Source organism: Diadema antillarum, unplaced genomic scaffold (assembly GCF_040938485.1).
Source record: "Diadema antillarum isolate AM-2024a unplaced genomic scaffold, OU_Dant_1.0 scf00000001, whole genome shotgun sequence".
Taxonomy (NCBI): Eukaryota; Metazoa; Echinodermata; class Echinoidea; order Diadematoida; family Diadematidae; genus Diadema; species Diadema antillarum.
Window position 1 is genome coordinate 5,059,958 of NW_027270890.1, and position 24,342 is coordinate 5,084,299.

Genomic DNA, 24,342 nt, shown 5'->3' on the forward strand with positions numbered 1-24,342 from the left:
TTTTCGAGGGTGTCGGCAAGTGTCAGCAAGCGTCGGCAAGCGTCGCGGTATCATCAAAATGATGGCGCGTACTGCTTTGACCGACGCTTAGCGACGGAGTAAAAACATACTGCGACGCACTTCATTGTTCTCGCAATATGTCCCCGTCGCTGAGTGTCGCTCCCCGTCGCTCGCAGTCCCTACTTTACCAGGTGCGCCTTATGAAAACCATCCTCCAATCAGTTGTCTGTTACATGGCTTTAGGCCATGATCATGCCTGTTCAAAAGTGGCCATCAGGCTGACCACTAGACTACACTCTACTTTGTCTTAGCGACTATCTACTACCACCTGGCTGGTCATGATGGAAAATCCCATGTACATGTACGTGTGGTGCTTCTCCCTCCTCTCTGGGACTAGCACCCTTCCCAAAACTTTCCATAAGTTTCCCCAGACTCGACATTTCTTATATATTTGATTGTAACAGTTTGTACTGGGAAACAGCCGAAACTTTCCACAAATTTTCAAAGACTCAACATCTTCTTTGTATTTCTTTATATTATGGTTTGCGAACTCAACAATTTCTTTGTATCTCTTAATATTATGGTTTGCAAAGGAGAAGACAGTTTTCTGCTGAATGATCACCTTTTATACCATAGAGCCAATATGGCGGCTGCAGTATTGATGCACTAACTATATGCTGTATGCTGTAAAATGAAATGTCATCCTTTCAAATGGCTGATATTCAATATCATCAATTTGTGGTGCATGTATGACACAGGATTGATCCACTTGCTCTGTCACAGTGCTACAGATGTACATTGCATTCAGTCCTGTCTACTCTCTAATGTTTATAGATATCAGAATTTAGCTAGAGTCAGTAACCAGTAAAATCACTGAACATTTACTTGACCTTGTCAGCGGTTCTTTTGTGCAACATTATATATCTTTTTTTATTTGCAGAAATTTTCATGATTGATAGCTATTATCTGTGTGCACAATTAAGTTTAAACAGTGTGCATAATTCCAAGCTCAGAATACATGCTACACATCTATAAACTTGTGAAGATTTGGACATCATCCTTTAAGAGAGGATTTTGTTATGTCCTTTGAATGGTGGAAAAAGTTACCATGTACTGTATTTAACTGGGAATTATTCTACTATGAATTTGTCCTTGTCATCAAGCCTGTGTTCCAGTACACATGACCACCAACCTCCTCAGTTTATATCTGAACGCATAAATTGAAAGGATGCTGCTGGCTGCCAGATTGATTCTAGACATTATTATTATTATTATTTCGTGTTTTTTTAATATGAAAGCAAACTACACATCCATTGTACAATGTAGTTCCACTTTGTGCATGAGCAGAAAAAAGGTAATAATTTGTTCTAATGTGCACACAAGCTAATTACACACTTGCCTATAAACTTGAAATCAAAGGAGAGAATAAAAGCTGTCAAAAATAACTGTTAATTACATTCATGTCCTGAAGAACCAGAAGCACTGATAGAAGGCCTACAGCCAAGTCGTAGAGCTTGTACACTTTCAGAAGTAAAGAATTTCAGTGTTGATTGCACACTGCAGTAGTAGTGTTAGCTTGATCCCCTTGGTCTCTTGCTCAACTGTTGAATACGCTCTACTTCACTTACTCAAACTCAAAGAACCAAGAGAAAATATTCTTCAGAGCTGGCTGTATCTTTTCATTGCCTTCAAAGAAATTCCTTAAATTCAATCCATGAATACAAAGTACATTGAATGCTTCTTAGGACCAGGGGATAAATTTAGAGTTTGTTGAGTGCTTTGACTCGTGTCTAACACAAAGAAAGCAGTATTGTATGAACAGTTGCTGAAAACATCCTGTAGGCTTCACTTTAAAAGCTGATAGTCATCGGTATTATGTTAGGCACACTACTTGTTCACTTGTCCTCACTGTAAAGGGATGGTATAGTAATGGTGGAGACGAGGATTGGACTTTTAACTTTTTGTGAGTTACATGTACCAAGAAACCCCTTATGAAATAGTATAGAACATACCATTCATAGAGGACTTCAAAGTTTATTTGATGAAAATCGGTTTTGGAATGACTGAAACATCCCAAAATAAAGTAAAACAAAGTGATCGTAATAAAAGGTTGGTCCCACCTCTTATTAGGATCGCTCTTTTCGGATATCTCAGCCATTTCAATATCGATTCTCATCAAATAAACATTGAATTCCTCTTGAGATTACATGCTCTTTCATATTTTATAAGAGGTTTCTCATCATCACACCAAATATGACAGAAACGAAGTTAGATCTCAGCCAAAACTATAGATCCCTTTAATATGTGTCTATTTAAAGATCGCAAGGAACAAGGAATAATTTACTGTCAGTTTCCAATTGCCCAAACGTGATGCAGAGATTGCCTGTCCAGATATCGAGTATTAACACTGTGCACGAATATCTCGATCATGTAAAGTGTATGTACTGAAATATGTTTGTATAATATTCCACTTGGCTCATAGCCCCATAATGCAATACATATGCAGCCAAAAAATCACGCTCGACTGGATTTGACAGGTAAGCAGAGTATGCTTTGGTGCACATTCAATTGTATTCACTGATAGGCATTCTATTCTATTACAGGTTTGCGCTAAGTAGTGGTTTTCTAATGTACCGTCGTGGGCAGCAAATGATATCTATTCAATATGGATGTATTGAAGAAGATATAATGACCGATCCTTTCTAACATTTAATCATTATGCTACATACTCTGTACCGGTACCTTACTATCTAGCATGATGGTGGAGTTAACTGTTAAATGAGACTTGTCTGGATGGTTTTTAGCACAAAATTGCATTGCCATTTTTGCCTCATACTCTTTAAATGTTATATATTTTATGTACATTGTGTGTCTTTATGAAAGTAAGATGAGGCATGGGAGGGGGGGGGGGGGAGGATGATAATGTGAAGGGGACTTATCTGTAAACAGGTGTGTTAATGACCATTTGTATCGGGCTGTCAGCCAGCCCTGTCATAGATCTTATAGGACTGTAAGTCACCGCTATGATAACTCTTTAGTGGTCTGGTGAGTTTATCCTCCAGCTGGTCTTACAAATGGTCACATGGCTGGAAAACAAAGGAACAAGAAAAAAGGAAAAAGAAAAGGAATTCTAGCCTTTTCGTGGTCATTGTGTTATAGCAAAACCTCATGCCATTTGAAATGTCCCATGATCACCTGAAAACTGTAAGGATAACTCTCATAATTTCATGCTAAGTGTCAGTCTATTCACTACTATGTATCCAGTACCCTTTCAGTATGTTGTACATGTATGTAACATTCAATTCAGTGAGTTAGTCTTTGTTGTTGTTGTTGTTGTTGTTAGTGATGTGTGCAATTGATGAAATTTGGATTTGCAGAATATATACATACCAGTGATTCAGATCAACAGATAGATGTATACTGTTATAAAAATGCATAAAAAGAGCGTGATTGACCAAAATAGATAAAATTTCACCGGAATGCAATTTCACTTGAAATGTAGATTGCGGAAAATGAAGCGTTCATGTTAATGGCTCATTTTTGCAGAGAATATTCATATTTGCCAATTTAACTAACTTATACTCGTGGTGAATGTCGGCAGAATGTTCAGGAAATTGCATTAAAGTTTGACTCTTTCTGTCTGCACATTTGCCAGGATTCGACCAGCTGTGCTACGGCAAGCTGTTTACGGAACCATCAAGATTGGCTGTTACCACTCTTTCAAGAGGATTGTTGTAGATAATCCACAAAATGAGACACTACCAGTGAATGTTTTATGTGGTATGACGGCTGGAGTGATTGCATCGGCGATAGCTAACCCAACGGATGTGCTCAAGGTAGGTAAAAGTATGGTATCGTTTGTAGTCTGTGTACAATTAGCACACCCGATTGCTTGTCCCTGAAAGTACAGGGACACTGTGTACTGTGTATGCCTTGAGATGTCTTTATCACAATAGTCAAGTCATTGTTGGTAATCCAGGGGTTGGAAGGGAATGAGGTTCAGTGGATTCTTGTTCGCTGTAGTCCTGTTTTCAATTAAAAAGAAGTATGTGGCTCTTTGCTGCAAATGGCCCCGAGGTACTGGGACAAACAAGAAGGAAAGAGTATACAAGAGGGGGGGGGGGGGGGGGGAGATGGGTAAGATTGCAGCTTTTAAGACCTAAAGAAAAAAATAATCACAGCATGAGTGGGCAAACTGATTGTGTGTGGCCTTTTTTACGATCAGTGGTGTAACTTTTGTACTCGGAGGGTCAAAATTTCAAACATAATATTTTTTCATTATTTTGTTTGATTCCTGTTTGAAAGTGTTCAAATTTTTGAAAAAATAACATTTCAGACCTTAAAGCTGAAGGATTATTGGTGTAATTTAAGGAACACCCTGGCACCTGAAGGAAATGTAAGCTAAATTTTACTTTCATGAATTACACCATACTGACAAAACTCTGTAGTCAAACTTCTTCATGCAAAGTTTATATGGTTAACAACAATATATACTTTGTGAATCAAAACTATTTTGGGGTTGAATACGAACTGAATTTTTAAAAAAATGCATGGAAAGTAAAATTTTTTAGTAAAAATACAAATTGACATGTCATTTTTAAAATTTTTACTATTTAATGGTGGGCAGGCCAGGCCAAACTCTTACTATAACAACTCTTTAAGAAGGGCTACATTCCTATGTAGGTTAAATGAAATTCCAGTCTTTCCTTTAGAACTTTGATTTTTCACACATGGATGTTTCGGAGGTGACAGTTAACATATGACAATGTTTCGGAGGTGACATCAATATTAACACTCACTTTTGTTGAGAATAAGTGACAATAAGACAAAAATTCTTCTTTTCAACAATGTTTTTAATAACTATAATGCAAGAACAAGATATTAACTCCCGCGTCAAGCAGATAAACCACACAGAACAAGTATTTTTTTTACACTTCATTGATTAGCATGGGTAGTTTGCCATCCCTTTGGACGAAGGACGTACATATGTAAGCTGAATGTTGTAATCTGAAGAAACATGGTATTCCATTTTGTACCTTAAATTGAGATGAGGGTGTGAGATCATTTTAGTCATGTTTCTTTGCTCTCAGAACAGTTTATTCCTCAACACCAGGGAAGAATCACTTTGTTTCGGAGGTGACAGTTAACATATGACAATGTTTCGGAGATGACATCAATATTAACACTCACTTTTGTTGAGAATAAGTGACAATAAGATAAAACTTCTTCTTTTCATCAATGTTTTTAATAATTATAATTCAAGAACAAGAAATAAACTCCTGTTTCAAGCAGATAAACCACACAGAACAAGTATTTTTTACACTTCATTAAATTACCATTGGTAGTTTGCCTTCCCTTTGGACGAAGGACGTACATATGTACAAGCTATATACTATAATCTGAAGAAATGTGGTATTCCATTTTCTGCCTTAAATTGAGATGAGGGTGTAAGATCATTTTAGTTGTGTTTCTTTGCTCTCAGAACATTTTGTTCCTCATAACCAGGGAAGAATCACTTTGTTTCGGAGGTGACATTCATTGTTAACACTGTGTTGAAATATTCATATATGAATACCAAAAGCAAAAATTCTTATTTGACTTGTGTATGTTTTTGTTTGAACATAATTCTATGAATAGATTAATTAAATGATGTTCATGAATTCTTCATCATTCTTGATAGCCACCACAAAAATGTTTCAATACTGGTGAAAGGTGTTTGGTTCATCAGGGAAAATTTTCTATACACCAGATTCATTACTGTTGCCATTACTAACACATATTGTACATATCTTTCTGAATTGCTTGAAAATTACCTGCAAATCATGCAAATATAAGTAACTTTTGAGAGTAATAAGTATAGGATTAGAAAAAACAAACAAACATATTTTTCTTTGGAGGTGACATTTAAGTGGAGGTAACATAAATTTTGTACAAATGATTACCATATTTTACATGGAAAAAACCTAGGAATTCAAGAACAAGTTTATTAAGTTTTTCTATAACATGGTTTCAAACATGTGTACATTAATCAACAATAGCATCCAAGTGAATAAATTTTGCTAACACTTTTGTGCAAAATTGACCTTTTGACAAGATCTAGCATCAACATTAATTGTTGTCAACATCAAACTCCTTTAAGTTCAATTTCTTGGCGAATGCTAATGGCCAGCTAATGGATTACTCAGTTCAGTCATATTGACTTGATCGCATGTCAATATCAAACTCATGTAAGATTCAAATTCCAAGTGAATGCTAATGCCCAGTTGATGAATTACTCATTTCAATCTTTAACATTAAGAGTTGTCACCACTGAACGCATTTGAAATTAAGCTTCCACTTGAATGTTAATTCCTTCTGAATCGTTTCTTTCCAGTGAGTCATATTCTTCATTCACAGATACTTACAAACAGCAAGTGTAATTGACTAAAGACAGTATTTCTACTTTCAAATACAGAAAATATCCAATGAATTTTTACAAAAGGTCCCACACAAAACTGGTCTCAACCTTTCAAAGGGATCAACAATGGAGCAGGAAATAAAAATGTTGGGCATTGCATATTCCATGATATTTGGGTATCAAAGAAATACACGCACAAAAAAAAAATACAACAAACCAGAACAATACATATATTGTACATGAGCCTCTTTTGATTTGACATGTCATTTGATAACGCTGATTATACTGGTAGATAAAGACACTCTCAATTTCAACTCTTAGTGTCATTATTTGTAGAGATGTTAAGATTACTATGATTTTGTCAGAAATGATTATCCAGTTGTTACCTTCTGATGATTACACTGAGTTTAGAACACAAAGCAAGTTGTATGATAACATCATCCAGAACTTATGTACATGGATCAACAATGAAACCTCATATCGTATAATTCTTGTGCAAAACTGCTTCTTGTCGAACTGTTGCACTTTATAACATTAACTTTTCAATTAGATGTTCATGCCACACTATAATAGACATCTTTTCCTTTAGTTGTATTGTTCATTTTACAGTGACTTTGCCATGAGCAGCTAGTATAACAGACTCCATATCTGCTGTGGAGAAGATGTATTGCAGTGAACGTCCTTTCACTTGAAGCGAAGGTGCCTGCAGGATGTGCAGAATATCTTCAACTGGGTGTGTGTACAGCTGTTCTCCCTTTGAGCCAGGGGGCCAGATGAATGTATATCCAGAGCTACCAGTTCTCTGCATGAACCGCACCTGTACCTCACTCTCAGTCTTCTTTGCTACCTGTTATGAATTTATGAAAAAACAGGTCAAAGTGAAGCCATGCATTTTACAAATCAAGACAAATAATACCAAGACAAGAAGTACAAGATTGCTCAATACTTATTTCAATGCTTTGCTTCACAGAGATCCATTTCAACGCTTTTGTTTAAAGGACTTTAAATGAAGGAAATATGTGTTGAAATATCAACAGCTCAAATACGTTCATGTACTTACCCAAGCAACATATACTGTCAAGTCATGGTCTGTTTTGTTCTTGTGGAACAGTGGTAGAGCAACATAATCTCCACAGGCAACAGCTTTCCTGCAAATTGAATATGTATGAAATTATTTGACATTATTTTAACAGCTTTCACTGTCTGAATAAGTACAAATTTGTCTCAAAACCAAACATTGTAAAGAATATGAACAGCTTTAAAGTAGTGAGTTTCATAATTTCAACAGAAAGAATACACGTGTACCTCTGTGGTGACACATTTTCTGGGCCTTCCTGTGCTGATAGGGTGGGAGATTCCTGCTGCTGTCCCATCTCCTTTGGGACCTTCTGTTGAGGCATATCTTGAGCATCTGGTGTTTTTCTGGAAATAAGCACATATTTGATACATTAAAAAGTTCAAGCTTGAACTGCAAGACTTCTTCAATTTGGATGTAGCTGGAATACTTTGCAGTATTGCTTTTATGTAGAAATGTAAACTTATAGGCTCTCATAGTTAGGTATGACAAAATAGGTACCTTTTAGTTGACACACCATCTGTGACTTCTACAGCATTATCCACTGCTGATTCCTGTTGGGGAACTTTCACTTTCATCTTCTTCCTTTGGGGCTTGCCTTGTGAAGGTTTTGCTCTCCTGAAATGAGATGTTTGAATAAATCAAAATTTACATTTGTGCACTGTCTTATTTCATTTGTTTAATTGTTTTTACAGTGTATTACAAATTGTGAATATGGGTTTCATATTAGGCCAAGTAAACATTGTTAATTCATGCAGATTTAAATACAAAAACAGTGTTTTCTATTTAGGATGTACTGTATAAAAACCTTGCTAGATATTTTCATATGATGCCACTTAATGAATAGATTTAGTGAATTAATCAAAAGGGAACTTAATAGGTTATAAGGATTACACAATATTCAAGGAATAAACAAAATTTTGTCTTACCTATTCTCCGTTTCAGGTTTCAGCTGGACATGTTCCCACGGCCCTGCATAAGCCAGGTTGGTGCACTCATGGGACTGGCCTCTCAGGCAATGGATGCAGAAGCAGGAAAAAGTCCTCTTCTTTATGTGTAATGGACTGACTGCCTGAACACTGTGTATCTTTCTTGTCTTAGGTACTGTCTTTACTTTGCACCTTTCTGGTCTCTGGTGGTCTATTTCTGCTTTGGGAACCAAGAAGAAAGCTCTTCTAGTGATGTGTGACCCTTTGTCATCCTTGTCTATGGAAAGATGTTTTTCACAGAATTGATACATTGCTTGTGCTGTATCTATCACGGCTTGCCCACTCAAAATGGCCCTTTCACACTGTCCTTTGACCACACTGGTTTCCCCGTCTGCTTCGCTTTTGCCATGCTCCGACCCGTAGTAGGCACGTTCGACGACACAACCATAATCATCCTTCCCATAGCTGATATCAACGAAAGCAGCTGCTTTCTTGTATTGGCTGGCACAGCCATCATTTACCTGGATTTGCATGTTCATGTTCAAGCCTCTAACATCTTTGAGGTGGTTTGTTGCTACATCCAGGAATTTCGCTACCGCGTGGTGGTCATGTGTCAGGTCATCCGTGAGGAATATCAACGCATCTCGTGTGAAGAGCTTTGTGCTGGGGTCAACATAGTATGACACAATTGGATGAATGGTGATTTCTTTCTTGACCCAGTGGGCTGACTTGATCTCATTCTGGTAATGACTAGAGAAATTTCTCCCAAAGTCCTGGATCAGAACAACAAGACCAGGAATGACTTCCTTTTTGACAGCTTCTTTGAGTATCTTATCAACCTGATATGATTGCCATGATGAAGCAAACAGATGGCTGATGTAGCTCACACCAGAAGTCGATGACACTGTTCCTCTGATTAGGTCTTTGACCAAGTCAGTTGCTGTACCTTGCTTTTCAGCGTACACTCGTCTGGTAACTTCTTTCTCCTGTACATCTTTGCTTCCCCTTTCTTTCTTCGTGATCTTCACTTTTTTGAGCTCCCATTTCATCCATTTTATGTCATTTTCATTTCCAGATGCCTCAAGAAAAGCTGAGTAGAATTCCTGAATGGTTCTCTCCAAATTGCCACATGATTCACATTCACCTCGAATGCACTGGGCATCATGGAATCTCTGTGCAGAAGACTTCTCACAGAGTAGCATACTGATGTACTCATTTTCATCATTGAGTATGGAATCCTTGAGGATTTGACGTGTGCCTTCTGCAAAGTCAGGATTTGAGAGCAAAGCGTGGATTCTGTTGTTAATCGTGCGTAGCTTCTCAGTTACATTAACACAGTACACACACAAACACCCAATGTGCTTCATGGAGGAAATGGCTTTCACATTTTTAGGCTTCAGATGGTAGAACTTATTGAAACTGAGCTTGGTTGCTGGGTTCTCTACTCTCCATTTTGTGTAGGCCTGCTGGAAGGTCATCATCATTATGTAGGTGGGTTTGCCCTTTTTGCCAAACTTCTTGTCAGGCCGTGTCTGGGATACTGCTTGAGAGCAATAAAACTCTTTCACTTTGACTTCAACATGATGTGGGGTGGCATCCTTTCGTCGTTTTCTGGCCGACATTGATGGTTTCGCAGGTCCTTCAGTGGATGATTTCTTTTTTTGTCTCCAGTGAAGCCCAAAGTGTCGTGATGCATAATTCCAGCTGATATTGTGGCGATACTTCTTCTTGACGATGTTAGCCACACACTGAGTCAAGCTTTGCCTCACCACGCGAGTTGCAGCACTCCCATCTTTCCTGCAACTCCTAGCTAGTTCCCGTGTTTCTTCTCCGAAACTCTCCATCAGACTGTTCCGTTTTCTTTCCTTTTTTGGCACAACACCATGCTTCGCCAGCAGCTTCCTTTTCCTTGGGGTGGAAGAGTCAACGAGTGAACTAACCAAATCCACATACTTTGAAGGGCTCTTAGGCAACTGTGAATGTAGTCTTTGTAAGTTTTTCTGTTTTGCAGCTCTGTTTGTGTACCCAAGACCACTGGATGATCTGCCATCAGGTATTTGATCAAGCTGCTCTCCACCTGGCTCTGTTTGGCATGTTTTCCGTTCTCTGTCTCTCTTTTTCAGGTGCTGTTTCATTTGTCTTGTTTGTTTTTCCCTTCTTGTCTTCATGTACAATCGCATGTACTCATTTCTGGACATTTTCTCCTTCGCCACCTTCACTTCCTCTTGGTTTGCTTCAGCTCTTGCACGACATCTTGCTCTAAGTACTCTCCGTTGCTGAGTTTTCTTGTCACGACGTTCCTTCCTCTTGAACTTCCCAGCTCTGGTATTATCTTGTCTGTCAATGTTATATTGAACCTTCTTCCTTTCTCTGTCTTTCTTTTGCAGGTCATGATATTTTGTAGGATTTTTAGTCTTCAGTTTCTGCCTCCATATGGTTGACCTCGATGGACCACTAGGCGTTGCAGCTGTGCTACTGAAAAGCTTCACTTGCAGTTTTTGTCTACTCTTCCCCATGACTATTCATAACACTGTTTTCTCTCTCTGTTAATAAATTGAGAAGGAATTGAAGTTGCCAGCTCACAAGATGTAGACCCTGGACATGTTACATGAACCATTAGGTGCACATGCACATGTCCATAGGCATGTGGCCTCTATGTGGAGTTAGATTGTTTGATGATTTTTTTTTTTCATACATAAGATTGTGGACTAAGGCATGCATGAACATGCCCATAGGCATGTGGCCTCTATGTGGAGTTTGATTGTTTGATGATTTTTTTTTTTATACATGAGATTGTGGACTGAGGCATGCGTGAACATGTCCATAGACATGGGGCCTCTATTTGGAGTTTGATTGTTTGATGATTTTTTTTTTAATACATACGATTGTGAACTAAGGCATGCATGAACTGCCACATATGTATTACTTTTGTATCAAGGGAATTCTGGTGAACTAGGTATACAAAATTCACTTCTGTTGTGATGATTTTGTAGATATTGAATGTATTAGAAGATGTTAATAAAAAGTGGAAAGGAACTGAAGTCTTGCCTTTCACTATCATGTAACAATATGGTGTTAACAAACAATGTCACCTCCGAAACACAAGAGAAAGCAACCTGCATGGAAAGCTGTGATTTGTTAATCTTCACAACTACATTGCTTGTTGGAAATCAAGCTTCTCAGGTAAAAGCATCCATATGTTTACTTAACTAAAGCAGGAGAATTGATCTTGATTACAGCATTGTATATACAACAGATGAGTGTATTTTGTGCATTCCCTTCCTTAAAATAGTGGAAAAAAAATGAATTTGCCTTAAAACGTGCTGTCTAGTGATAAAAAAAAGAGTGAGAGTGTGTTAGTTGATTTCTCCACTTTGAGACTTATGTTACTAAAATAAATGAAACCATTGGTGTACATGATATGGTTTCTCTTCAATAGAAATGAGAAAAAAATCTTGTTAACAGTGTTTTGTCACCTCCGAAACAGCAATTTTTAGTTTTTATTAGATCTTTTATTCATCTCTCGAAAATTCTCACTTCCTGTTGTCATATTACTATTTTCATCCAAAAGAGATTCCTGTCAATTGGACAGAATCAAACAAAAGTGCTTTGTCTTCAAGAGATTATCAAATATAATATGCGTGTTGTTTCGGAGGTGACAATTGTTTCGGAGGTGACAAGTGTTAACGGAAAATTGTAAATTGCTCCGAAATGAAAACAACAGGCTATAATTTTACTACCTTCCATCAGAGATAATGTTAGGGGATATATTACATTTTTATAAATTTAATGTATAACTGATGTCAAGAATAAAAAAATCAAATACATAAATCTGTTGTTTCGGAGGTGACAAAAAAGTTAACGGAAAAGTTAACATACATTTTTAAACGCTCACCAAAAAATTATAAGCTATTTGAATTAAATAATCTTGGGGTCAATGTAAAGTCAGATTGATTACTATTCTGTTTTGATGGAAATTAACAAAGTTGAATTTTAGAATTGTGAACAAGAGCCAACTCAAAAGAGGGTTTAATTGTTAACGGAAAATGTCACCTCCGAAACATAAAGTTTGAACAATTTCAGACTTTACAGAAGACAAAGTAGAACCTGGTAAACATAACAGTTCTTAATGTTGGATGCCTGTCTATCACAACAACAACAAAAATAATGGAAAGGAATAACCAATTTAATATGCTAGCTCTGACAAAAAAACTATGTCAGAGTGAGTACACCAAAAGTGTTGGATTTCAAGCATGTAAGTGCACGCCGCATCTGAAAGAAAAAGAGAGGAAAGTTCGTTAAGGTACCCAAGGTAGACACTGTGGGGGGTAAGTTTATGGGAAAAAATAATGCACATTCGTCAGTGTATAGGAAAGTTATACACCAATTAGTGCCAACACTGTGTTTTACACCACTGATTGTAAAAATGGCCGTATTGAATTTTAAAGTAGGATGATACTGGAATGATAGCCAGGTAGAGACATCTACATATATTCACACCCCAGCGCGCGCACACACACACACACACACACACTTAGGAGGGTGTTTGCAGAAAGTTGGTGATAAATACCAACACAAATAGCCAAAGACAGTTCAGACCCTTGACTGAACTTTAGGACCAAACCAGCGACTTGTGTTACTTCAAGTTCAACTGTTTTGCTGTGAGTAAATTGCCAACACAGGAAGGAAACATGTGACACTGTGTCTGTCTGGATTAGCTGTAGTCCTGTCTATTGATGTCGTCTGGATTTTACAGTGTAAATATTGCTTGTTTAGGAAAGTAGTCCTGTGAGAGTCATATGTGTACGTTCAGTGTACAGCATTCACCTGACCCTGTTTCCAATTATGGTAACTCATAAGATCTGGTATTAGTCATGAAGGCACATCTGATCTTGTGTGTGTGTGTGTGTGTGATGTATCCACAATTTACACTTTGTAGATAGCTATTCGCAGAGTAAATCATATTGATTCAGATACTGTTTTTGTTCAAACCTTGGAAATTCTATTTTCTCACGCATGATACAAGTGAAGTACTTGTAAGATAAAATAGATCATGTGTAATCCCCATTACATTGCTAAATGAGTGATATATAAGTTAATACAAATAGGCCATTTTGATGCAATCTCTTAAACTGCCAATTTCACAAGGACATCCACAATAGGAGAAATAGATAAAAAGTGAGATGAGATGAAAAGAGGAATAGAATCAGATCCATATTATGTGAAATGTTTATAAATACCAACAGAGATACAGGTTACAGTCTGTAGGTTCCAGCAAAACATACAATATGTACAGGGTACATTGTTGACTTGTGAGAATGTTATTATAATTGATCACCTACTTCAAAGTTATAGCAGATTAATTAATTACAATAGGTGATACGCTATCAGCATATCACCTATTTTGTTTGTTAAAATCTTCCTTTATTTTTTTTCTAATTCTTCTTTCTTTCTGCCACATTTTGTGGGGCATTATTTCAACAATGATGTGACGGAATGACATGAAATTTTCAGTCAACATAACTACTCAGAAGTACTGACAATAACATTTTCATGACGATAACTTATCTGTGACGTCATCTAGGCGCCATTTTGTGAGATTTTCAGATAATGTCACATGATTGATCATAACTTCATAACTAAATGTCATTTCTTTATCATTTCCGGTAGACATAAAGTTCAAGTCACGACTGATCGTCGTGTACTATGCTTATTACTCAGGTCATCATGACGTGTGCGTCAAAATTTTAAAATTATTAGTGGAAAAGTGAGCAAAGAAAATTGGATTCCATCGGGATTCAAACCCGAGACCTCCGGATTGCTAGACCGGTGCTCTACCGACTGAGCTATAGAAAGCCCTAGTGCAGTGTTCGTCCCAGAAACCCTTAATTCTCAATGCTCGGGTGGTCAGAAGCTATAGCAGTGTGTTTGTGTGTGACACACACGCACAACACTTGAACCTGGCATAAACCCGAAGGATAATTCAACTTGGGGATAAATGCGAGGGATCACCGAAGTGATGCAGCTTTTTGAGTTTGTAACAAATAAAGACAGAATAAACTGACCAGAAAGAATATAAAATATTAGTGGAAAAGTGAGCAAAGAAAATGGGATTCCATCGGGATTCGAACCCGAGACCTCCGGATTGCTAGACCGGTGCTCTACCGACTGAGCTATAGAAAGCCCTAGTGCAGTGTTCGTCCCAGAAACCCTTAATTCTCAATGCTCGGGTGGTCAGAAGCTATAGCAGTGTATGCTAAAAATGACTTCCCGACTGGTTTTCTCGATGTTTCAGACAATTTTAAGCATTTCAAAAAAATTATGCGTGTGTGCGTCCCGCCGTGCATTTTTGCTAGCAATGTGAAAATGAACTTTTTTGCTTAATTTGGATTTCTGATACATCCAGTAGTAATATCTATCAGTTTTCGGTCAATATTGACCAAAAAGAAGGTAATGGGAATGCATCAAAGTACAAATTCCGCACGCTCATCTATGTGCAAATATAGTGGAAAACATGCCTTTTTTTATTTCGTCATAGCTCCTCAAAATGCAGGGTAACCCTATGTTTTGATTACATATTCCAAATTCTTTATATTCATTGATTAGTATTTTCAGCATTGCTCAAGTCTGAACATAATCTTTAAATGAAGATGAGTGATGAGTAAGCATTACCTAGAGCACCTCACTATCTCTTATTGATTTGATTTTATATTTTGTCTTGGTTTATATATAAATGGATTAACAACTCATGTACTTGTCAAAATGCTATGTAATCTCATGACTGTATTTGTACCAAGTATGCAGACAGCCAGACATTTATAGCATTTTGTTATCCGGCTTTGATGACTCAGGTGCGTATGCAGGCCCAGAGTGCAAGCTTTGCCAATGCCGGCGGGATGTTCAACTCGTTTGTGACAATCTACCAGCAGGAAGGAACAAAGGGTCTCTGGAGGGTGAGTTGTCTGTTAGTATTAACATAAAGATAGACGGATGATGCATGTATACATGATAGCTTTACAGCTTCCTGGCAACTGATTCTTTGAGGTAGAGTCATTCTAAACCCCCCCCCCCCCCCCCCTTTCCTCTCCAGAATTTTTCAGCCAAAATATCAAGAAGTAGCTGAGTGATATGAGGTCACAGGAGAATGAAATCTTGGGAAAACAGAGATATTTCTAATGTTGTTATTAAACATAGACCCTGATCCCCAAGTACACCCTTTCGGTGATGAGAGCTCTTCAGTGTTTAAGTCACTCTCTGTTGTTGCAGTCATGGTACCAATGCACTTGGTCATTCTGTACTCAAGGAAAATTCTCTGTAAAAGCAAGATACTTTTTAACAGCAGCATTGTTAAAACCGTTGGATTGATGGTAGGTCTATTACCATTATGGTGTCCTGTTCAGACTGCCAGGACAAATAGACTCTGGCTTATCTTTTTTTTTTTTCTTCTTCTTCTTTTTTTTTTTTTTTAAATTTGGAAATACGCATCAATTAAATTGGCTGTAATTGTGGGAAGGGAAAAGTGATTAATAGATAATTAATAGCATTTATGGAATATATTAATTATCCTTTGGTGGAGTCACTAGGAGTATTTTTAGATGAAAATACAGTAGTTGTGATATCTTAATGACTGGTGCCACCTTTTAAACCAGTGGTTTGAGGCACAAGATAATGATATTGCAACTTTGCTCATCAACCATGTACTTTCAAATAGTATGCATCAGTGAGGGCATTAGTAAGAATTACCCACACAAGGTACAGTACGTTTGGAAAAGACTATTAAAACACGCATGAGGCAATAGCTGACGGTGTTAAGACTGTTTCGAAGGTACCGTACCAAGTGTGGGTAATTATATTATTAAATACCTGAACAAAATGATGTGCATTATTTGTTTTATAAAATGGTGAAGCAGATCATCCTTGTTTTATTTGATAGAATTCTGCTGCACCAGCCATTTTTGCAAGTTAATGAAATGATGAAACCTCGCCCTTCAGTACCATACATCACAACATGAAAGTACTAATGACTGGTCATTATACTGTGCTAATGACGGTCATGAGCAAATGATGCCTGATGCTAAATAAATTATGCCCTGTCATGTGTACGCTCTCCACCACTCGTTTGATTAGGATCTACTTCATCATTTTAGACAAATATCACATCTGTGACATGCTTTAGAGAAAAACATTTCAGTCATACAATGTAACTCTACTTAGATACACATGCATTGCAGATGGTCTATACTTTTTTGAGCTAAGGAAGTCGCTTCCATCATAATAATTCCAATTAGGACATGATTGGCTGGGGTTGTAACTATAGATAAGCAGTTCAAGATTTTCATTTGTAATGATATTACAGTTGAATGACACATACATGGCTGATTGTTGATGGTTGCTCCAATGGAGAATTGATTTTAACCTGTTCCTCCAGCAATTCTCTGAAAGCCCCCAAAGCCCCCAAATGAGAGTCTTTTTGCTCGTTGACAGAGAACAGAGAGGGTGGTAAATCTATGAGTTTTGTACAGTAAAGCGGTACATGTATCCCCTTCCAACAGTCAACTACATGTTCCATTGAACAATGACAATATTGATCTGATTGACCTGATATTATATCAGGCACAAGGTATGAATAGAGTGTGTGCTGATGGGCTCACAGACTCTTTTGTACACAAAACAAGGCACCTAAATGGCATCAGCAAACGCAGAAATCTACCTGAGCTCTGCCTTGATCGCTATGTGCATCTTCATATGAGTTTTATAACAGACTACTGCTGCGTTGGAAAAAGGTAGATAATACTGTGACATACACAGTTTTCCTTCAGAAAGAGAACAAATGCTGGTAGAAGAAACTCTAATCTGTCTATCAAAGCCATTTGTCTGGGCAATATGACACAAATAAACATGAATTTAGGCCACAAATGCAGGCACTCTTGTCTACATTTTGGGAAACTGGTATAACAAGTTCCGTATATCAGTTGCTGCCATGGGAACCTGGTATACCAGATTCCCATAAGAAATGGGTTAAAACAGGTGGTTTTTGTGAGATGTTGTACAGTCGAGTGTGCCACATCACCACCAGACCACTGCATCAGGTGTGTAAACTTTTGGAAGCAAAATCAAGAGTTATAAATCCACAATTTGAAGCCCTTGACCCATGACCTTAAATATCATAGATGTGAGTGCATGCTAACCTCCTTTGCAAAGGTCATAGCATCTGTCTAAAGCACTCCACGACTGAACTCAAAAGAATGCCAAATATTTGTGACACTGGATGTGACTTGCAAGATGTAGAACCTATGCACCATGCATTGTTCAGTCCAGTGACAAAAGCATTGCTTTGACTGTTTTTGATGCTAACGATGCTCCTCCTACACACAAAAATCTGTCCTATTTCCAAAAGATGGAATATCCTTGTTTCATCTGTCAGCATCATTTGTAGTGTCAGTTATGTAAAGATTCATCATGGGGTACATCATGTTGTGATTTGTCTCACGATCATTTAGTAAGCACTCACACTTCTCTATGAAAATTATGACATGCAGGTGTACATTGTATTTTAAAACACACAGAGGCAAAAATTAGAGAGTAAATGATTGTAAAAGAAAGTGCTCTCATCAAAGTCTGTGCCACCTGATACAGAGGCAAATCCTACAGTCCTGCTTTTTAGTTGCTATTCAGATACTAGTATACAAATGATGCACAGGATAGAGTGTGTTAGTGAAGGTGCGGCGCGCTCGAGAGTATTGACAATGGTGCGACATGCACGAGGCGCAGCCGAGTGCATGTTTGCAACCGTTGTCAATACTCGAGAGTGAGCCGCACCTTCACTAACGCCACGAAATAATCCTGTGCATCATTAGTTTTATAAAATGGGTCGAAAACTAACAGCATTATTCACGTACCTTTGTGGGTCAATACCAGTCAGCTACATGTAGCACTCACTCAAAAGTCAAGATGTCCGAAGATGTTCTTCCCAAACATTTACGCACGTCGCACTCGGAAATCCCGCACATAAGTACTGTACGTACGTATGAGAGTATACATACGCCACGTGTTATGCACAAGAAAGGCCGCCGGCTGTTGTGGCAGCCCGAACTAGAAGTTGTTTACAGGATTGACAGCGTGTATAGTAGCGCGTGACGCACTTGTAACAACTGATTGAGTACGCACTGCTAGTGTAAACATTGTGACGTACGTCAGGCCCCGGCCGTGCATTTACTAAGAAATTAATGCACGCACACGTGACTCATTTCAGCGCTTCCAATTGGCTACATTCTTGAACCCATTTTATAATAGTTACAAGCGTGATTGAAATAGGAGTAAGCAAAGATGGCTTATATGAACCATGCAATGTGTATTATATTTTATAGTGTAGTTGCACCGGTGTTGTAGGCATGCAGCAAATTTGTGAAAAGGTGAGCAGGAAAGAAATGTTCTCTCCTCATTGTGGCTATGGTGCATTACAAATGGTGTGCAAAGGGGAAACCCCAGGAAATTGTACCAACGAGAAAATGGAAAGTTGTAGAATTGTGGTTTGTAACAGCATTGACATTATGAGTAAAACTGAAAGTGTTTGTTACTCCTCCAGTTACATGTTTTGGCTGTTTACATTTTATGTTGAGGCTTATACAGCAACTGAAATTATAAGGTTGATTTCAAGGGATTGGGTGAGGAAGAGATACAGATGTGGCTGACTACACATTAAGTCACTGTAGTGTTACTTGTGTTAAGCCATATGGAGTAATGAGAAAATTGTATTAAAAAATTTGCATGCATATTCATAGTGTGATATAAATGTGGCTGCTCATTACCAATATCAAGATGTATAGAATGGATGAACTTTATAGTCTGATCCTGTTCATCTGAATGCTTGCTTCTTTTCTGTCAATCTTACATACAGGGTGTGGTTCCTACAGCACAGAGAGTTGCCATCGTGGCTGGCGTGGCTCTTCCGGTCTATGACTGGTGCAAGAAGACTGTGTTAGACAGGAGATTAATGGAGGATAGCATTAGCTTACATTTCTTGTGAGTAACCACTTTTGGATATTCCATTTCTGTCTATTGTCTTTACTTTTTCTCTGCTGACTCAACAGACCCGTTGTTCACCAACATTGTATTTGAATTGATGAATTTTTCCTATTAGGACCTATTTATTAGTTTGTCTGCTGTTACTGCATTACAGTCACAACTTACGCAGAGCCTTCTAATAGTCAGGAACAGCCTTTGTTATAAATATGCAATGTAAGTAATGCATATGGTAATGAGCCAGTTGATTGCTCCTACAGTGACCGACTATTGTGCACAATAAGCAATGTTTGTTCCTATCACCCCTTTGACCATTGAAAGATAACCATAAATGCCACAATCACTTTTCTGAAGTATGATTATGTGGTTTGTTAAGGTTAAAGTGGTGTCATCGTCTATTGTTGCAGGTCAAGTTTCACTGCAGGCCTAGCGGGCGCCATACTCTCCAACCCTGTAGATGTAGTTCGTACCAGACTAATGAACCAGCAAAATCTCAGGAAGGGGATCAGCCGTGCACCAGGACACTACATCTATGCCAACTCCTTTGACTGCCTTCTAAATGTGAGTATGGTAGAAGTGGAAACTATGCAACTGAAATCATTATTTTTAATTATTTGACTGAATTCTTAACAACTGGACACCATTTCATGAAAGTTGTTAGACCTGACAAGTTATCGGTCTCATGGATGTGGATGCCGACGTAATGACGTCATGACGTCATGACGAATGAACTGCGCATGTTCCAACTTCTCCAGCACGTCCAACGCTAGAATCGAGAATGCAACCTCTAAGGATTTCATGTCCTCCTAGATTCTGGATGGGAATGACATCATCGCTTGGCGCACCCATAGCCAGCCCCCTGGAGGGAATGAGGCCATGATGTCATAACAGTTTTGCGTGAACGGTGTGCACAAAAATCGAAATAGGTGATAGCACTGCGGACATAACAAGTGCACTGCAGCCATTTGGAACCGCTCTAGTACGAGAATGGCGTCCTCGTCCACACAATCGAAGAGTCCCTATTTACCATAGTAACAGTCAGTGACCAGAGCTTCTCAGCCAATCAAAACCAAGGATTTTACTGAAATTGTCAGAGACTGACAGCATGTCAGGGTTTACAGCTTTCATGAAACAGTGCCCTGATCATTGATAATTCAAGTTAAATCTTACTAAAATTAAGAAAGAGAGAGAGAGGAATGACTGCTTAAATGTCAAGAGATTATCTTATATTATTTCTGAAAGCAAAACCAAAGGACCCCCTTAGCATATTAATGCAGATGCATTGACTCTGCACACAGTGTACTGTTCTACACACTACTGGTATACTGCTGCAGCCACACTCTGTATAACAGGAATTGTAGGCCCATTGTAGGCATCGTCTAGCTTGAGGTACTTTGATCTAGTTAATTGTACACTGTGATTTCAGTGAGAAGATGTAGGGTTTCAGGCCTTGCCATGGTTCTTGTGTCTTTGGGCAAAATTACCACCACTCTTCTCTACCCAGGAGTGTAAATGACTACCTGGTAAAAAGTGAATGTTAAAGGGATGGTACAGTATTGGTGGAGATGAAAATTGGGCTTTAACTTTTTTGCGTGATACCAAGAATACACTTATGAAATAGTACAGAGCATACCATTTTAAGAGGAATTCAAAGTTTATTTGATGAAAATCGGGTTTGGAATAGCTGAAACATCCAAAAATAAAGTAAAACAAACGATCGTAATAAAGTGTGGGTCCCATACTTTATTAGGATCACTCTGTTTTGGATATCTCAGCCATTTCAAAATCAATTTTCATCAAATAAACGTTGAAATCTTCATGGAATTACGTGTACATGCTCTTTCATATTTCACAAGAGGTTTCTCACTATCTCACAAAAAAAAATGATAAAAACCTGAAGTTAAGTCTCAACCAAAATTATACAATCACTTTAAAACATGCTTGGATTGAGATTGTGTGTGCCATTCACCCGTTGAGGACGAGTACGGAGTATACTTTGGCAAGTGTCCATGGGAAATGTGTGTTGTAGCAAAATCAGTCCGTCCTCGATGGGTCAAGTAGAAAACTGACTGAATTTTCCCTAGAGGATGGAGTGAGCACAATATATAGATAGATGTAGGGACCAGCGACATCATACACTGTAAGTACTTAATATACTACCTCATTGTGATTGTCATGTGGTGTAGTCAAACAAACTTTTGTTTCATATTGTTAAGATCAGTATTATGAGTGGTAGTAGTATAACGTTGCTGGGGCGATAGGACCTCTTATCTACAAAATGTCAAATGTTCAGGAGAGCCAAAAAACATGGCGGCCAAAGCACTGTGGCGAATGGGATAGCCTTTCCTTTGACATGCCGTGGTGGCTTCATTTTTGGAGTAAGACAGTTGGGATTTGGACAGGACATCACTTAACCCATTATTTGACCATTAATTAAAAAAACTCATTTTCACCAAAATTGCAGATACAAGGTCTTATCGCCCCAGCGACGATAAATGATGTGTTTGTGTGATAGCGTCAGGAGTGACAATGAATGTATTTTCTCCTTGTCTCATCATCTTATTCTCTTCCCCTCTAGACGGCAAAGTATGAAGGCTTCATGGCACTCTACAAGGGATTTGTCCCAACATGGGTCCGTCTTGGGCCATGGAATATCATTGTATCCTTTTCATGTAATACATGGCTTCAGGCACATATTTCATATTTTGATATTTTGATCTGCATACAGTTTGTGCACAGGATGGAAAAATGACAGGTATGAGAAATTAGGTCATTGCATGTCATCAAACCTTGATGGCCTACCTTACAGAATTATCCCTAAAGTGGCTTAGCTGGTCTTTGCTATACACACAGACATTACCTTGAGACTGTAAGCATGAAGCAATTTAATAGCTAATCAGAGGCCTCATTACATTTGAACATGTCAATCACTGAATTGTTTTCAAGTTTGGGGTAATTTTTCCAAGAGTATCTATGTGATAGTCAATTTATTCTTTATTCCTGCATGATATGAATATTGATGAATTCTGTGGAAAGGGCCTAACTATATAAACAAGGGGGATCTCCAATTTAGAGTGCATTGACATGGTTTCTTTCTTTGCTTTTTAAATGAGGGAGAGCAGAGGGCAAAGTGATACAGCACTCTCCGCATAGTCGGGTAGGCTCTAGCAGAGCGTTTCTTACCCAATTAAGCGGAGTACCCGATTAACAGAAGAATGTTTCATTCACAATTGACACACACAATGTGTATGTACATAATGCATTTTACACTGCACCAAACACCTACACTGTATGCTTAACACGCGTGATTGCACGCACATTATACTTGCCTTACATTTTGCTCAGTCACGAGCGAAAAATTACACTCTTTTTATAGACAAATATGTTTTCATAAAACTTTGTCGTTTGAATATGGACTCCTCGCTAACAAGCAGGCGTTTTCTGAAATGAACACTTCTCTCACGTAGAACGTCGGGTTCCTTTTGGAGAAGTGACTGGGGAAAAGCAAAATTATGGAGCTGGTACATGACCTGATTTTCGTTGCAAACTTCTCGTATTGTGATATGTTGAGCAAGGGAGGAGCGCAAGTGTGTTCAACTCCTGACTGACTATGCAATTGTGAGTGTCAGCTACATGTGTAATGTTCGTTTACATGTGGCAAGTCGGTACTGGTGCATGTGGTTTCATGTTTTATCACTCGCAAAATGATCGGTCTTCTTTGCAAATTAAGCAGAGAATGCGATTAGCCGTGGAAATTTTGACATTCATGGTTTCTTGAAGTATTATCTGCATAAAACGTCGGTAGAAATTAGACTAGAAGAAAATTATTTACCCGTTTATACGGAGAGGCAACCCGATTATCAGGTAATTTTAATGTGCATTGGAACTGATTTTGACATTTCTACCCAATTAAACGGAGTACCCGTTTAAGCGATACCCGATTACGCGGAGAGTACTGTACTTGATTTTATATAGAGTGCTAATTTTCGTGATTTGTGCTCAGATTGACCGCATGTACTGTCTGTTTGATTTACTTAGTTTTCAAGATGACATGCCTGTAGACTTCAGTGTGCAGTGAAAATCACTGTCAGCTGTCAATCAAAATGTAAATATTAAAACAGCCAGCCAGACGGCCTGATCTCTTAATCTTAGTAACATGATAGTCACTTACCAGCTCATCAAAGCAGGATGTCTGATCTTTTAATGATAACTTCCCTAGACTTGGTAGAGCCTCTTAACGGTAATGATTACAGTGGCACATCCGCCATTTTTTTTTTTTTTTTTTTGGGGGGGGGGGTGGGAATTGTAAGCACTGAAACAAGACACATTTAAACTGATCGTACCTATAAGAGACCCTTGTGTATTACAGGACTGTATGTGAGCAAATTATGGCACAATTGTTTACCTAACAAACTTACATGAAACACTTCATTGTATTATTTAAGTTTTTCATCAACAAACATGTTAGGTTTTTCTTCCTTGACAGAATTTATCTGTGTTGTCAGTTCTTCATCACATACGAGCAGCTGAACCGACTTCCATTATGATGCTACTGGAACCGCTGGTCGGGACTCCTGGATTTGAAGCAGTGATAAGAGGGAATTATGGCCGTGCTTCATTACTGCAGACAATGCTGGAAAATGTCACGCCTCACAGCTGTATGAGTGAAGGCATCTCTCACTCATATCACAGCAGTCATTTGTGTCAGCTCTGAATGTAATAGAGTGAAATTCTTTTGGGATTTCTCTTTCAAAAGAAGCTGCCAGATTAAAGCAAACCAACAAAATTACATTTGAGCCAATGGAACAGACTTGTGATATGCCAGGATTTACAGAGATGTACTTCACTGGTACACTTTCACCTCCATGTTATTATGTCTGCCAGATTCTGATGACAAGGTTGCCTCTTGTCAAGAGTGC

General features: G+C 38.2%; 1 protein-coding gene across 1 annotated transcript; it reads left to right on the plus strand.

Moving 5' to 3' along the window:
• Positions 1-2,957: 2,957 nt before the first annotated feature.
• LOC139724773 (kidney mitochondrial carrier protein 1-like) lies at positions 2,958-23,986 on the plus strand. Its single transcript, XM_071635925.1, has 7 exons — positions 2,958-3,010; positions 3,656-3,836; positions 15,253-15,354; positions 19,299-19,423; positions 19,831-19,984; positions 22,002-22,082; positions 23,929-23,986. Exons 1-7 carry the CDS (start codon positions 2,958-2,960, stop codon positions 23,968-23,970), a joined length of 738 nt encoding a protein of 245 aa, XP_071492026.1. The 3' UTR covers positions 23,971-23,986.
• Positions 23,987-24,342: the final 356 nt, after the last annotated feature.